This window comes from Stylophora pistillata, chromosome 6, assembly GCF_964205215.1.
Source record: "Stylophora pistillata chromosome 6, jaStyPist1.2, whole genome shotgun sequence".
In the NCBI taxonomy this organism is placed as follows: Eukaryota; Metazoa; Cnidaria; class Anthozoa; order Scleractinia; family Pocilloporidae; genus Stylophora; species Stylophora pistillata.
This window is the reverse complement of record NC_142524.1, coordinates 2,712,139-2,728,350: the sequence shown is the minus strand read 5'-3', so window position 1 is coordinate 2,728,350 and position 16,212 is coordinate 2,712,139. Positions and strand designations below refer to the sequence as shown.

The window sequence follows — 16,212 nt, the reverse complement described above, 5'->3', positions numbered from 1 at the left end:
TTCGAGCGTTAGCCCTTCCCTATTCGCTCCGACGAAGGGCTAACGCTCGAAACGTCAGCTTTTATAATCATAACGGTGACCAATTTACCATTTCAACTTTGTTGATATATTCAAATTATTTCGTTACCCCCACCGACGCAGCCCCAAACAGTTTCTTTAGCCTATCAGCCTTTATTCATATATAACAAAAGAGGCCGCCCTGAGTAATGACGAAATGGTAAAGGCCCGTGGCCAAGATAAGCGAATATTTAAAATGTTTTTCTTGATCTCTTCCATCAACCAGCTACTGACCATTTTCACTTTTTCTTTGTCATCGATACCATGCAGAAAAAGGAAAAGACAGCTGATCATCATAATGACGAAAGAAATTGCGTCATTGTGTATTTTTGTCCCTGTAGAAAAAATAAAAATAAAATTCACTTCGTAACTGATATTGCCGACTGAGTGATCGCTTAGCAGAATGCAAATGAACCAGACGTCATAAAGGCTCCAAACTTTGGGTTTGGTTTTGCAATCCCCCACAATCCATTTTTCGTTCTCCCGCTTCTTAATAATATGATCGCATTTATTTGTATACTTTTAGCTCTCTAGACCCATTTTCAAGATTAAGAAGATTTTCACAGTTTTCGTAAACAATTTTATTATTCTGAGCCAAGAAACAGCTTTTACAGACCAATAAGGAACTAACAATTGCAGAGTTAAACACCACCCTCCTCTCCCCTACATTTTTTCCATTCATTTGAACAAACACTTTGTAGCCCAATAGATAGTGCGCTGGACTGTTGTGCGGGAGGTCAAGGGTTCGAGCCCCAGCCGGACCAACGCTCAAGGTCTTAAAATAATTGAGAAGAATTTGCTACCCTTCTATAACATCTAGAAATGGTTAGATATTTTAGTCTTCTCGGATAGGGACGAATAAATGGAGATCCCGTCTCCTGCAGGGTTGGGGGTAGGAGACGTTAATTTCATACGCACGAAATTACTGTGTGATCTTAGCACGAATGCTAAGGTTTTTAATCAGCTTTTTACTAGCACTTTATTTGTAGTTTTATTGTTTGTTTACACATGCAAAAATTTTTTATATTACTTACGTGTATATATACATATATTTACTGTATTTCATTCCATTCACTTGACAATGACCGAAGCACGGTCGAAACGTCGTGTTTTACCGTTGATTTTTATCGTCAAAAGTTTTAAGAAACCCTTGCTTATACTTATAGAATTGCACACAAAATTGGGTTTGAAATCAGTCAGCGGTTGGTTCTGGCATTAGCACTGCCTGCCAAAAACTTAACTTTCGTGTTAATGAGTCTTATACCAAGTGATTAGCTGGTAATTCATATTTTCGCTCTCAGATGAAAAAAGAGCCCCAAATTTTTACAGAAAAAAAAAAAAAATAAAATAAATAAAAAACAATCAAATAAGAAAGAGCTAACTTTACATAATTATGGCCAAAATCATAGCATGGGGAATATGCATATTCTATGCCAAAGAGCATAAAATCTTTTCATCTAGTATACAAAGTAAATATTATTTTTCGCGCTAATAACAAGCAAACATTTGCTTCCCTGTAAATTAGTTTTTTCCACCTTGTGCGTGTATTGAAGTTTGCATGTACTAAATTAAATATTATGATCCTCCCCCCCCCCCCCTGCTTTGCACTTGAGAATGTTCGGCTGACATTCTATTCAAGTGGAAAAAAAAGGCTTGTTAACGTCTGAAATATTGGTTTAAGTATTTCGGGTCCTTGTGTCTCGGTCAGTTACAGGTAAAATCACGATAACAAAATGATGATTAATGGGTAATGCTGTTCCTGTTTTTCAACTTCTCGAGATCGCCCAAAATTTAGTTACGGAGGTGCCGATAAATTTTGTGGAATGACTGCTGGTATATTTGCAGGAATAGATTTTAGTCTTCGCCCCGGCAATATTTTTGGAAATTTTTGGTTACTTTTCTCAATTCTATTCTCTTTGATTTCAACCAATCAGAACAGCTTATGAACTGTGCATTATTTGATGTCACTTTCTCTCCATCCGGGAACCTGTGTGTGTAGCAGTGAAAGTTTGTGGAATTCCGCTCAAACTCTCTTGACGAATGTAATGGATCAAGGTTATTTCCTCTAATGTTTTCTTTGCCTGGTTGCTTGTTTTGGAGATGAAAAGATTTTATTGCTAACGTATGCATACATCGTTTAAGCATAAAACCCTGGCGATGGTTATGTAGCAGCGGTTTGTTGATAATTTCGTGGCAATTAATAGGCTTTACAATCATGCATACGGTAGATGGCTAGTAGTGTTGCCAAGCTAAAACCACTGTCATCAGTGATCGCCGAGCCTGATGAAGTCCTTGTACAAAATATGGAAGAGAATGAAGTGCTAGCGGGACTAGCTAGAAACAGTGACTCTGCGAAGAAAGCTGACATTTTGGACGAGCTCAGAGCAAACGCACGGCGAAATGGTGGTCGCTTACAATTTGACGATCGACTTGGTTTATTTCGTGTTCTGCAAGAAGCGCTGGCCGACTCAAACTCTAACACCAGATTGTGTTGCCTCGAATTCTTGTGTGAAATAATTCCTGAGTTTGGAGAGGATTTGGATAGCTGCATGACACTTGTTCTTCCTCTGCTCGTGTCAAACATCGGAGACAACCAGGTGTCGGTGAAAAAATCCGCTATTCAGACCCTACATGTGTACATGAAACATTCTTCGCAAGTCAGTGCTGTTCTTAATGCTATCATCGATCATGGCCTTGAAAGTGATGACCGAAGGACAAGAACAGAAAGTTTAGTTGCTTTACCAATTCTCATAATGCCGAACCTGGCCCACGAAGATCTGTTTACGTTGACAAAAGCGCTTGTTGGTAAGTTAGAAACTTCGTCGAGACCCGAGACTTCACCTGCTGTCATCTCTCTCGAAAGGATACGAAATGTTGTTGGGTCCACAATTTTCGAAAGCTACCTTCATCGCCTATCGCCTGATCAACAAAATTTATGTATATCGGCGCTACAAAATCGAAGCGCCGATCCCGTTAAAGAATTGGAGCTGCTTGGAGGTCGCAAGGCCAAGAGTGCCGGTCACTTGAACACGAACGGAATCATTGCAGACGTTGAACCAGATAGAGGGACCGTGCTCGATAGAGGGCATACGATAGCCGTAACTAGTACAGATAATCACCCTGATACGAACTATGGACTGCTCGAGTTTGGTTTTGTCCCTGTTCCTGTGATGTTAAAACTTAGAGATCAAAGTAATTGGAGGATTCGAGCTCAGGGAATTGAAGAACTGAAAACTCTTATGGGACAGCTGACCGATACAGAACCAATTCAACCCAATTTGGGACCACTCTTTGCATTACTGCTTAGCTTCTTGGACGATGTGAACTTTAAAATTGGTGTCACTAGTCTTCAGATTATTGGATTACTGGTTGCTAAATTGGGGGTTGGCGTACATCCTGTTCTTAAACCTTTGCTGTTAGCACTATCAAACAAATTAGGTGACAATAAGATTGTAATTAGACAGGAAAATATGAAGGTGTTTATGCAGCTCATGCAAATTCTTTCTCCAAAGTCAGTTTTAACTGTGTTGACATCAAACTTACAACATAGAAATTCAAGAGTGCGTGAAGAAACTGTAAACGTTTTCATTGCTGCACTACTTACATTTCCTAGTTCAGACTTCAATCTTCCAGAACTGACCAATGCAATAGCTCCAGCATTAGTTGATAGCAAAAGAAGAGTGCGACAAGCAGCACTGGAGGCTTTTGCAGTTATAGCGCAAGCAATGGGACCTGGACGCATTCAACCTGTGGTGACAGCAGTTGATAACATTGAGCTTACAATGGGTGGTGATGGTGTAATGGCTGCTATCACTGCTAGGTTAGCTCGGAGGCAGCTTCCTCGCCTGAATAGGGATGGTTTGGTTGAGTATGCAGTTCCTATGCCATCATCAGGAACAATCAGAGGTCAGAGCAACACACCACGTGGGGCTGACATTGACTGGATCTTAGCGGGCACTGCTGGAACAGGTTCAGCCGATCCATCAGGCTCCAGTCGCTCCACACCAGGACCCACTGATTCATTTTCCATGTCTGGGCCAAGTCCTCGAAGATTCTTTAGTGCAGGAAAGAATCGGTTACCTTGGGAAGGTGACCAGGCCAAGGATGTTACCCAGGTGAAAGTTACTGATTTTGGTGTTTTTGTTTTTGTTTTCATCATGTTAATAACTTCTTCTGAGTTAGGACATTTGGGTTTTGTAACCTCACTTTTAGTCGCTGAGAAAGCTGCACTTAGTCATCAAAATGTTTTATGATAACGGGAATTGAATGCATTTAATTCCATTGCATGTGTGTGAAAAGAGGATTTTATCTATAGATACAGTATCATTGACAATGCTTTTTTATAGGTATGATTGGATACAAAATACTAGAGATAAAGGGATAGATAAACCATATTTATAAATGTCTGGAAATTTTTCAGTTTCAATCTGCAGCTTGGAATGTTCAAGGACAAAAAAGAATAATAGGATATCAGAGCTTGTTCTACAGTGTGCATATAGCTAAGGCCTCTCGCAAAGAGATGTAATATGATATGAGATAGCAGTATTGCTTTAGGTAACACAATTTTAACATTAATGTTTTTCTTGCAAAATTGAATTCATGTGCATCAAATTTGTTTAAAAGACAATCTCTCATCCTCTCCAGTTTTTTTAACGCACATACACATGCACCCTGTATACTGCACAGAAATGTATTTGAATAACAAAATAATTTGGATATATCAACAAAGTTGAAATGGTAAATTAGAGGAATTCCTCTATTCGCTCTGACGAAGGGCTAACGCTCGAAACGCCAGCTTTTGTAATCGTTACGGTGGCCAATTTACCATTTCAACGTTGTTGCTATCTCCAAATTATTTCATTACCCCCACCAACGCAGCCCCAAACAGTTTCTTTAGAAACTATCAGCCTTTATGTTTGGGTAACAGCTGTACAAATACAAGCCTTGAAAAAATGATGCTTGGCTCCAAGATAAAATCAATAATTTTGATCAGATTATTCCTGTTTCTTTGCCAGATGCACATTTTTAATTGTTGATTACAGTTTAAGTAGAATTTGATCTTTAAACCACTTGGATTTAATAGAGTTGAAAAAAAAAGTGTAATTTCCTGTCAGCTGATCACTGGAACTAGTCAGGGACAGTAGTTTAATGCTCAAATTATGCTCAGTTGTTGATTGATTTGTCACCTTTTTAATTATCATGCAAATAGTTATTGTTGAGAGTTCAAAAATTAAGTTTAATATTTCTCAAAGTGGAGATAGGTAATGTAGTTAGAATTTTAATTTGGCCAACAATGAATAAACTCATCACAGTAAATGTGGTATTTGAGTGAATAATTGATTTGTCTAAAACTCTTCCCAATTTTAGCTATCCCTGAATTAGACAATGTATAACAGGTCCAGACTCAACTGAGAACATACAAAAAGCCAAAGCTTAATTTTTGATTTTAAACTAAATTTCAAATAAATTTAAAAGCTCAAATATGATTTGTTTTTTTATCTCGACATGTTGTTTTTGTACCCCCAGCTAAGTTTTTCATGTGGCTTGTTATTAATTATTCAAATGTTTAACAGAATTTAACCACCCCTCCAAAGTTCAGCAAACGTACTAATAAAGCTACTTGGTTGTAATGATATACAAATTTTGTTGATCAAAAGTTAAAATGTTTGAATGAATTTTGTTTTGTGGATATCATGAGATGAAGTTATCCTATGTATAATCAGCTCAAATTAGAAAACTGCCCACTGGGAAGTTAGACACATTATTTGACAACACTCACTATCAATAGAAAGTTGTTATTGTCATTAGGTTGTGAATATTTAAACAGTTATGAAAATTGTATGTCGCTTTTAAGATTTTAGGGTATTCTGTGGAAAAGGAATCAAAGACATGTGTCATTGCTTCAGTTTATTTTTTTTCTCTAGATTGTTGTCGATAATGTTCTTTAGACGTTAAACTAACCACGGTTTGGTTGTTATTTCAATCATCATGGTTGCTTATTCTAAGTTTTCAAGCTTTACTGGTTTTCTCATGAATTTGGTGTTTTCCATTTTTTTCATTCATTTCTTTCAAGTCTAGACCACTTTCATAAATGGCAGCCAGATTAATATTCTTTTGTTTAAATTTAAATTAGCCCTTCTGGCCTCGCTTCAGTTAATGTATTCTTTTGAATTTTGTACTGGAGAACGAGGCCAGAAGGGCTAATTTAAATTTAAACAAAAGAATATTAATCCGGCAGCCATTTATGAAAGTGGTCTATTGTATTATTAAAGTTTTAACCAAAGTATGTTTTACTTTGTATTTTTACAGCCAGCAAATGCTGCTGAGAATGTTGAACCAATACGACCACCAATGAAGCTGAATTCATGGGCTCCCATGGAAATAGTCAATGACCGAGCAACAAAATCCACACCTCAGCCACGAACAACATCACTGACATCACCAAAGTCAAAACTCACGACATCATCCTATGCTGAGAAGTACCATGCCATGAGCATACAAAAGGCAAACCAACCTAGTGAACGTCATGTCCCTAGAGCTGCTGAAAACACATCAGGTAGCTCTTATGCTGAAATGCACCGAGCAAAGGCCAAGAAAGACAAATCTAAGATTGGTAATCCTGGTGTGAATCTCAATCAAACTGCTCCGGCTGGTACTGTGAATAGTTATGCTCTACTATACAAGCGCGGAACAATTTCCTCAAAAGTAAAGGCTGGTAATAGTGCAGAGCCAGCAGTTGGAGATCAGACACCCAAGGAAGTTCTTCCAAGGGGTGCACAGTCAGTCACACCCACTCCTCCATTTTCCCTTCAAAGTTCATTTTCACCTGGTGATGAAGAACCCTTTCTGCCATCACAGAGAAAACCTTTCGCGATGTCACTGTCCAGCTCATGGCCTGAATGGACTGAGCTTAAGAGTGAAATGAAACCATTTGGAAGACTGTCACCTGTGTCACATTGTAAGTGTTGTAGGATTAGTATGTACGATTGTATGTATAGGTCTGTACTTTAAATTTAAACTTGATGTCATCAAAGGGTCTTGTTTTCTGCATCACAATAGTGGTACAGTTGTTTAAATATTAATATTTGTGCAGCCAGACAACAATCAACAGCTGTTTATACATCACCTTCCAAAGTATGATGATTTGCTTGAATGACTGATTTCCTGTTATAAGAGCGTGAGAAAAGACAATTGCCTGTTTGCTCATGTGTTGAATGACTGATTACCTGTTATAAGAGCATGAGAAAAGACAATTGCCTGTTTGCTCATGCGTTGAATGACTGATTACCTGTTATAAGAGTGTGAGAAAAGACAATTTGCCTGTTTGCTCATGCGTTGCTTGTGAAATGTTTGTGATGGTGCTTACAAGTTTTCAACTATAAATATCAATTTCATGTACATAATAAAACTTAACTCATTAAACAATGAGTTTAATATTTACTAACTCTTTATGGATCTTTTCTAGCCATACCTATGGACATGGACTCATCTGGCGAGCAAGGAGAAGGTGATATGAAAAAGAATGGTATGTTTATACCTTTGCATTAAGTATCCATGCCTTCCCAGTTACTAAAGGCATTGTAAAACTAAACCATAGTCAGCTAGTAAGTTTTGTGGATTTGAGCTTTGTTCCTCTGACGTAGATACTATTTTGATGGGCTGGTACATGATGGACCTGTCACAATCGAATAAAAATTTTCTTGGTTTTCAGAGTTTCACAATACCAAGTGAGAGGTATACCTGCCAACAAAAATGTGTTCTTCACGAGAACAATTACAGAATAGTCAGTTATTACAAAATTAAAATGAATTTAGTAAAGGATATATTTCCTTTGATTTGCCGCAGAAGTGCCTCAGACACCCATTCACATGAAGCCCCAACTAGTACGATCAGCTTCGAAGACTCGAGGCTTAAGAGCTACTGAACTGGGAGAAACTAAAAAGACTGAAATCCAGTCAGGTGTGGTGGACTTCCTTGAGATGACACCTACACGTCCAACACAGCTTGCCCCTGTCAAGGTACACTTACTTTGTGATACTTCATTAGTGTTATTCTGTACTTTTTATCACTTGACACACATACATAAAGATTAAAGATTTATTGTCTTCTTTACTTTGACAGTGGCACTATTTAGAAGGACCTGCATTTCATCCCATATTTTATTCTTAAATTTTGTTGACCAGGCTGGCAATTTTCCTCCTCAAGATCCTCTCAGTCAAGTTCACAAACAAGCAGAGTTGAGGCGAGCACTGAAAATGTACTCTGTGACCAGTGATGGTGAGGATGGAAGAAGTCGCAGCCCTTCACCCTTAGAGAATAACAATGATCTTCCCAGCACTCCACTGTTTGAAAAAGGAAGGTAAATGTGTATTGTATATTTTTCAAATGCTAAGGCAGGAGTCTGTTGAAAATATACAAGGATGTGTTGAGTTTAATTTGGCTTGTTCCACATTCCTAACATGCTTTCCTTATAGATTGGATCGTGGAATTATTTAATCAGTAGGATTGTGGAAAGAAAAAGCAGTAACTTTTCCACAAATGTAGTTCTTTGCCATTTTTGCTATCTGTGCATAAGGAATGCCAATTTCAGCGAGAAAATTATAGCAACGAAGCATAAGACTTCTTATCTGCTTCATTTGTTCTATAGATTGTCAAAACTAGCCACCAAACCTGAATCTCCATTTGACAGTAAACCACGAATTGCAAGAACACCAATTCACTCCAGAAGACTCTCGGCAGAAACTCCTTTACAACTTCACAGTCCAACACCTTTACCCCATAAGTTCTCAGACCTAGAAGGTTCGGGTCTTGGTGTGACAGGCCACGGACTTTTGTCGACCACAGGAAGGACAACTGAATATTCACTACTAGAAAATGGTGTGCATAATGATGACGATAAATATAGGAGTTCTTCAGGAGTTAGTGGCAGCTTCAAAGGGAGAGACGATGTTTTAGGGATGGGGAAAGTGGAAGTCGTCGGTCAGGGGCTGTTAAGAATGGATAAAGATCTCAAGGCAGAGGATGAAACGAACCATTTACAGTATGAAACAGAAGAATCTGATGAAGGAGTAGAGGATGATGACGGTCGCGATGAGGATGAAGACGAGGAAGAGGAGGAAGACGAGGAAGACGAAGAAGAGGACAATGAGGAGGAGGAAGGCGAGGAAGGACAGATAGGAGATGAATACGAGGAAGCAGACACTGGATCCGACAGTGAAGAAGGGGAATACCCTACTCCATTAGAATTACAAGAGGCTGACACCTCAACAGGAACAACAACAACAACACTTACCGGCACCTCAACGCCAACAATCAAGAGTGAAGGGAGCTCCGATAGCCTGGGAGAGAGCGACGAGGACAGTGACTCGGGAATCAGAGAGAACATCAGAGATATGACTCCGAAAACCATGAGGAAAAGTCTTTCTAAATCAACCCGAGAGAGGATGCAAAGAAGAAGACAAGAGGAAGAAGAAAAACTTCAGAAGGAGCAGGAAAGGTTTGCAGAGCTGAAGAAGGAGCGTATGAAGCAGCTGCAGGTTCAGCGAGAGGAGGAGGAGAAATTACGACAGAAAATCTTGAAAGAGCAAGTAGAACTTGGAAAGATGCTTAATAGGAAGGAGAAGGAAAGGGAATTAGAACGGCAAAAGCAGCAGCAGCTGCAAGAGGAATTGCAGAGGCAGGAAAGGGCACTAAGAGATCGGCTGCTGAAACAGCAGGAAGAGCTGGAGGAAATTGAGCAGGAAAAGCAGCGTGAAAGGGAAAGAAGGCTTAAGGAAAGAATGCGACAAAAGCAAAAACAAAAAGAGGCACAGTTGCTCAAAGCTGAGAAAGAAAGAGAACAGGAAGAGGAACTAAAGAGACAGCTGGCAGAAAAGAAAGCTGAGCTAAAGAAGAAGCAGTTACAAAGAGCTAAAGAAACGAAAATTACTGCAGAACCAGAAAATACTAGTTAGTATATGTTTTTTCCGTCAGTGAATGTCTTAGACAAAAACATAATAATACTAAACAAATTATAACCATAACATGTCACTTTTTTCGCCAGATCTTTCAGTAACAGGGTCCAGTTCTCCGTTGAAGTCCAACAGAAAACCAGCTACAGGAGGAAATCCTAAAAAGAAAACACCTGTTTCATCGTACGTATACATAACCATTCTCGTCTATTCACTTCAGGTGCACCGTAATTTTGAAAACTTATTTTACTCTTCTTGGAGAGGAGTAAGGAGGTGATCCATTGAGTACCAAGGCTCATGGCACCGTGATAATTATTCACAACGTTTGTTGCACCTAATCAATGAGTGTTTATTTTTTTTTCCTTCACAGGACACAGTCTGAGCGAGATTCTAGTTATGCAGTCACAGATGATCCATCAGAGATCAGACGGCATTATGCAGCATCCGCAGGCAGTACTGCAGCACAGTGCTGGGAAGTCAGTTTGGACGATCTGCAGCCCTTCAGCAATCCAGACAATGCTCTGCGAGATGCATTAAAGTGTCTAGCAAACACAGAAGATTGGTGGGTATCCCAAGTGACAGATTGCTACCGTGTTGATGCTGCCTGACTTTTTTGATTAAATAGTTTAAGAATAACATTTGTTTCATTTTTGCTCACATCAGGGAGAAGAAGTGTGAAGGAATTCAAGGAATTCGTTGTCTTACAAAACATCATCCTGAAGTGCTGGTTTCACAGCTACACACAGTGACTCTGGCTATCATAGCAGAGGTAAGCGGTGACATTTACATGTATGCAGTGGGACTTTTCACACGTTGTTTATCTTTTTATTTGTGCTGTCTCGTTTCATGGACGCAATATGGTGAAATGTCATTATATTGTTGTGGCCCAACCAAGAGCAGTGGAATAAAAAGGCCTTTTTTTAAATTTGGTTTGAATTTTTAAAGGTTAAGAATCTTCGATCTCAAGTTTCTCGTTCGGGCATTTGCTGTCTTGGAGACATGTACGCCATTCTTGGAAAGAATATGGATAATGTGAGTAAACCTTTCTCTTTTTCCCTCTCTCTTTTTACCAACCAGGGTGGAATGTTTTACAATTGCGCTCATGCCTTGTTGTTACTATGTAGGAACTGGAAGTCACTGCTAAAATTTTACTGGCTAAAGCTAGCGAACCGAGTGGCTTTATTAGAGAAGACGTGGAAAAAGCCTTGACAGCCATGGTTTCTTGTCTTACCCCAACCCGTTTGATGGTCGCACTTATATCAGGAGGAGCCAGGTATTTATTTGGAAACGTTTCTGAACAGTTCTTGAGCGGTTTTTTATTTCACTTGATCTTTTCACTTGATGTCTTCACTTGATGTTGTGTTTTTTGAGAATACCTTTCTTACGTGTCCCTAAAGATGGATTTTGTCGATCGTAGTTAACAGTGTGAAGTATCGATAAGTGACGTTCTAACACTTTTTATTTAATTTTTTTCAGTCATCGCAATGTTACCGTACGTAAGACTACTGCCCAGTTCCTTAGCATGCTCGCAGACCGCATGGGACCAAGTCGATTGATGAGTGGAGCCAAAGATGTCACTGAGAAGATTCTTCCTACTACAGCTCAATTCCTGACAGATGGCGGGCAGGAAACCAGGTGTGTGTCATCAAAAATAAGCAAACAAGCAAGTTAGTAAAGCAAACGGTCGTCACGCCCAAAATGTTTTCGCTCGTGAACGTCAAGGATAGAGCTGCTGACATTTTTTCATTTGTGCTCTTCTTCCCGTAATAGATACTACGGACGCAAGATTCTTTACTCTATCTACGACCATCCCGAGTTTGACAAGCTTGTGTCTAAACACGTACCGTCCAATCTGCAGAAGAGCGTGCGTGATACGGTGGACAATCTCAGAACGAAGGTACGAGCTGTATAGCTCTGTATGCGTTGGAACATTAGCCTCTAGTGAAGCTTAAGTTTGGTTTTTTTCTTCTTCTGTAGGGGCTGGGTGAACCCCCATCGGACCTTTCCTCCTCCGCAAGGCAGCGGAAACCTGCATCTGGCGGCGGAGGCTCACGAAGCGGTGGAGTGCGAGGATCAGTGGCGGCGTCCCCCTCCTCAAATTCCAGGTACATTGAAGGCCGCTGTAACTTTGTTTTAATGTCGTTGATGTGTTTTATCGTTATGAACCTGTTGGCTGTTACTGTAAGTCACCCACGCTTGTGGATTAAGGAGATGTTTGGAAGTAGGGGGGCTTATTAGTTACTTGCAGTGGAGGAGAGGGGGGCTTATTAGTTACTAGCAGTGGAGGAGAGGGAGGCTTATTAGTTACTAGCAGTGGAGGAGAGGGGGGCTTATTAGTTACTAGCAGTGGAGAAGAGGGGGGCTTATTAGTTACTAGCAGTGGAGAAGAGGGGGGCTTATTGGTTACTAGCAGTGGAGGAGAGGGGGCTTATTGGTTACTAGCAGTGGAGGAGAGGGGGGCTTATTAGTTACTAGCCGTGGAGGAGAGGGGGGCTTATTAGTTACTAGCAGTGGAGGAGAGGGAGGCTTATTAGTTACTAGCAGTGGGAGAGAGGGGGGCTTATTAGTTACTAGCAGTGGAAGAGAGGGGGGCTTATTAGTTACTAGCAGTGGAGGAGAGGGGGGCTTATTAGTTACTAGCAGTGGAAGAGAGGGGGCTTATTAGTTACTAGCAGTGGAGGAGAGGGGGCTTATTGGTTACTAGCAGTGGAGGAGAGGGGGGCTTATTAGTTACTAGCAGTGGAGGAGAGGGGGCTTATTAGTTACTAGCAGTGGAGGAGAGGGGGGCTTATTAGTTACTAGCAGTGGAGGAGAGGGGGGCTTATTAGTTACTAGCAGTGGAAGAGAGGGGGCTTATTAGTTACTAGCAGTGGAGAAGAGGGGAGCTTTTAAAAGGAGTTCTGATAAAGTGGGAAGGAGATTGAGAGAGGAAAAGGGGAAACAAGTCAAAGCTTTTGCCGTTTGATAATGTAGCTTCAAGAATTTTTTGCACAAAAACCATCATTTCTGGAAGCCATTATGACGTGGGAGAGAGAAATTAAATTATGACTTTTTTTTTTAAGCTCGAGAGAACCTTCTAGGAGTGGCAAATCTGTGACACGTGAGGGATTGATTCAGGTGGGTTTCCTGTGCAGTTTTGAATTTATCTCCTCCCATTACTTTGTTATTTACAACAAACCCATACCAACAGTTTCTTTTGTGTTTGATTTGTGACAGGGCGAAGAGATGATCCCAAACTTAATCAGTTCCCTACAGGCCAGTGATTGGAAAGAACGACAACAGGCGGTCGATCAGTTTATTGATTTAGTTGAGTTAAACCCGGATGGCTCGGGACAGAAGTTTACCAAGGTAAAAGGGTCACATGATACTACAAGTGCTGAACACGCTTTTATTTACTTCATGTGAAGCGATTTTATTGTGGAAACTTTCGGAACAAACGAGCCTAACTTCAAAACGTATTTGTTTCAGGTTTTTGATGCGTTTATCCCTCGTCTCCAAGATTCGAACAGCAAAGTAAGTTGTAACATGTTTACAAGAATTTTGATTTTCTTTAGGTGGACTTAAGATTTTAAATTTCCTATTTGTTGTCTCTGATGTTTTTGTAGGTAAATCTCTATGCCCTTCAGTGCCTTCCCAAGATCCTTCCCTGTCTAGCCAACCAATCAAGTGCTCTGGTTCCTCCTATAGTGGCGGCCTTGACATCTAACTTTGCTTCCAAGAACACAAATATCTTCTCTACAGCAGAGGAAGCTCTTGATGAGTTTATTAAACACATAGGTAGATTTTATAAAAATCGGTTACGTTAACATAGTAACAATGGTTCTCGTTGCTGTTTTTGTTTGTATTTGTTGTTGTTATACATCAGTTTTGTTAGCTTGTTTTATGATTATCGAGAAACGGCATACCAATCATAACTCTCCGGGTAATACAAATGTTTGACATAGAGGAATCGTAGCATCATGTTATTTGTACAAATAACACTGAGTTTTAATAATATGGCAAACTAAATGACTTTCTTTGTTCGTTGTCAGACAAAACTCTGTTAGTTCAACCATTTTGTTCAACGGCTCAGTTTGGGAGTAGTCGCGTTAAACCAATAATGGTGGACAAGTTAGCAGGTCGGTGATCTTCATCTGTAGTTTGTTATGATGACGTGCTTGGAAACATTTATTCTTGTTAGATCACATTTTCTTTCTTTGTTTCTTCACCTTTCCTGACTGCTCCTGTGGTAGTTGAGTTTTGTATCCGTCCCACCCTTTGTTTCTTTGTCTCTTTACCTTTCCTGACTGCAGTTATGTAGTTGAGTTTTGTATCCGTCCCACCCTTTGTTTCTTTGTCTCTTTACCTTTCCTGACTGCAGTTATGTAGTTGAGTTTTGTATCCGTCTCACATTTTCTTTCTTTGACTCTTTACCTTCCCTGGCTGCTGTTGTAGTAGTAGTTGAGTTTTGTACCCGTCCCGCCCCTTGTTAGATCACATGTTCTATCTCTTTACCTTCCCTGGCTGCTGTTGTAGTAGTTGAGTTTTGTACCCGTCCCGCCCCTTGTTAGATCACATGCTCTATCTCTTTACCTTCCCTGAGTGCTGTTGTGGTATAACTGTAGTTGAGTTTTGTGCCCGTCCCACCCAGCCTTATTCCGCTTCCGTGTTTCTTTTCCCTACTCTATCGATGTATTTATCTCTTTTTCATGGCCCATAATTCTGCTAGTTTCTCTTAACTCCTTCCTTCGCAATATTACTTAGCTGTCCATGTTAAAATGAACAATTATTGATTGTGTCCGTTAGATATCGTACCGACAGTACACACACGAAAGCCACAAGTAGTTTCTCGTCATGTTCTTCCTCTGTTGTGGAATCTCTTGAACACGGCGAGTAACAGCAGTGCTGGTGCTGGTAACAGTGCTCTGAAGTCATCCACCTGTAGGCTAACGAATACGCTGTACTCCTGTATGGGTCGGACCTTGTCAGAGCAGGCATCCAATCAAGCTCCAAGAATACAAGAAAAGTTACACGAGATTATAGGTTCATGACACTCGAAAACGGAATGTCGGGAGCTCCAGATCATCGGCGGTTTCTTGTGAAAACTCATCAGGCCTTGTTCTTGACAGAGGTTTTCGACTGGTGTTTAGTTCCTCAGCATTTGCTAGAGTCTGATATTGATTTAGTTAGGCACTGTTGTTGGTAGTACAGTAAGTAGTGTTGTATCAATAGCAGAGATTTACTTTTTAATTTATTTCAATTCTTAAAATTCTCCAAAGACGGAGAGAGTAATAAAAAACTAACGTAAATTATTCTTGGTCCAAGTGCGAAACGATGAACCGAAGATATGTGAGTGTATGCTGTTAAGTAATCATCGAACAAACTGTCCTGAGTATGTTAGGCTTTATTGTTTGTATTTGTCACGACTTTACTGTTGACAAGCACCAAAGCAAATGTGTTTGAAGCTCACTTCATTGCTACTCTACGAGTATATCAGCGTTTCATCTGGTTTAGTAGCCAATCGGGAAGCAACGCAGTCGCCCTTACTTGTATTCCGCGGTTTGTCAAGGTCCAGGAGGACAATCAAGTTATTGTGCGAAGTGTGCAGTTTATAAATTATTATATTTGCATTTCCCTGCTTTTTCTCTAAAGGCTTCAAAAGTTATTTTTAATCCTGCTCTTTGGAGAGAACGGAAGAGGTTAAATCCTCCGCCACTCAGTGGAACAAAATGGAAACATTGAAATTAGCGAAGGAAAAACCGCCTTATTTTTGTATTGTTGCAGAGTTTTATTTGTACAATAATTGTAAGCGTGTAAATGACGTGCATGTAGTTAAAGGTATTTATTAGAACAAGTGAATAATTTTGTTCTCAGAGTCTTCGTTGTCTCTGTAGCAGGTGAACATTGTGCCAGATACTCACTGGTTCTGAAGACAAGGTTACTACCAAGCGGAAGTGTAGGACAGAATTATCACTTTAGAGAGCTGATGTTTTCTGTACTCAGTTTCAGCGGGACATTTTATTAATTGTCTTTCCCACCATTGGGTAGATAACAGTGTAAAGAATTTGATCGTCAAGAGTGGTAATAAATCTTGAAATTTATTGGATTTGATGTCGTTACCTCCTACTTTGCAGTAAGTGCCTTTTCGGTTATTGTCTAAGTCTCTTTATAGACCAATAAGTGGCATTACTCAACCCATAACCGAAGTGGATACCAAATATATTAC

General features: G+C 40.0%; 1 protein-coding gene across 1 annotated transcript; it reads left to right on the top strand.

The window, feature by feature from the left end:
* The first annotated feature begins 2,046 nt into the window (after positions 1 to 2,046).
* LOC111327277 (TOG array regulator of axonemal microtubules protein 1) lies at positions 2,047 to 16,092 on the top strand. The gene is made up of 20 exons (XM_088762869.1): positions 2,047 to 4,172; positions 6,367 to 7,015; positions 7,523 to 7,582; positions 7,903 to 8,075; positions 8,241 to 8,416; positions 8,705 to 10,005; positions 10,100 to 10,190; positions 10,378 to 10,569; positions 10,671 to 10,776; positions 10,953 to 11,039; positions 11,132 to 11,280; positions 11,484 to 11,642; positions 11,778 to 11,904; positions 11,985 to 12,112; positions 13,070 to 13,124; positions 13,224 to 13,355; positions 13,476 to 13,520; positions 13,613 to 13,784; positions 14,039 to 14,125; positions 14,793 to 16,092. The coding sequence occupies exons 1-20, from the start codon at positions 2,286 to 2,288 to the stop codon at positions 15,035 to 15,037; spliced, it is 6,021 nt and encodes a 2,006-aa protein (XP_088618995.1). The 5' UTR covers positions 2,047 to 2,285; the 3' UTR covers positions 15,038 to 16,092.
* The last annotated feature ends 120 nt before the right edge of the window (positions 16,093 to 16,212 follow it).

What these genes read in the sequence shown, in the direction of transcription:
- LOC111327277 (XM_088762869.1), top strand. Translation starts at nt 2,286, where the DNA reads ATGGCTAGTAGTGTTGCCAAGCTAAAACCACTGTCATCAGTGATCGCC. An exon ending in CACAGCTTGCCCCTGTCAAG is followed by an intron (nt 8,076 to 8,240) that starts GTACACTTACTT and finishes TTTGTTGACCAG; the next exon opens with GCTGGCAATTTTCCTCCTCA. An exon ending in AAGAAAACACCTGTTTCATC is followed by an intron (nt 10,191 to 10,377) that starts GTACGTATACAT and finishes TTTCCTTCACAG; the next exon opens with GACACAGTCTGAGCGAGATT.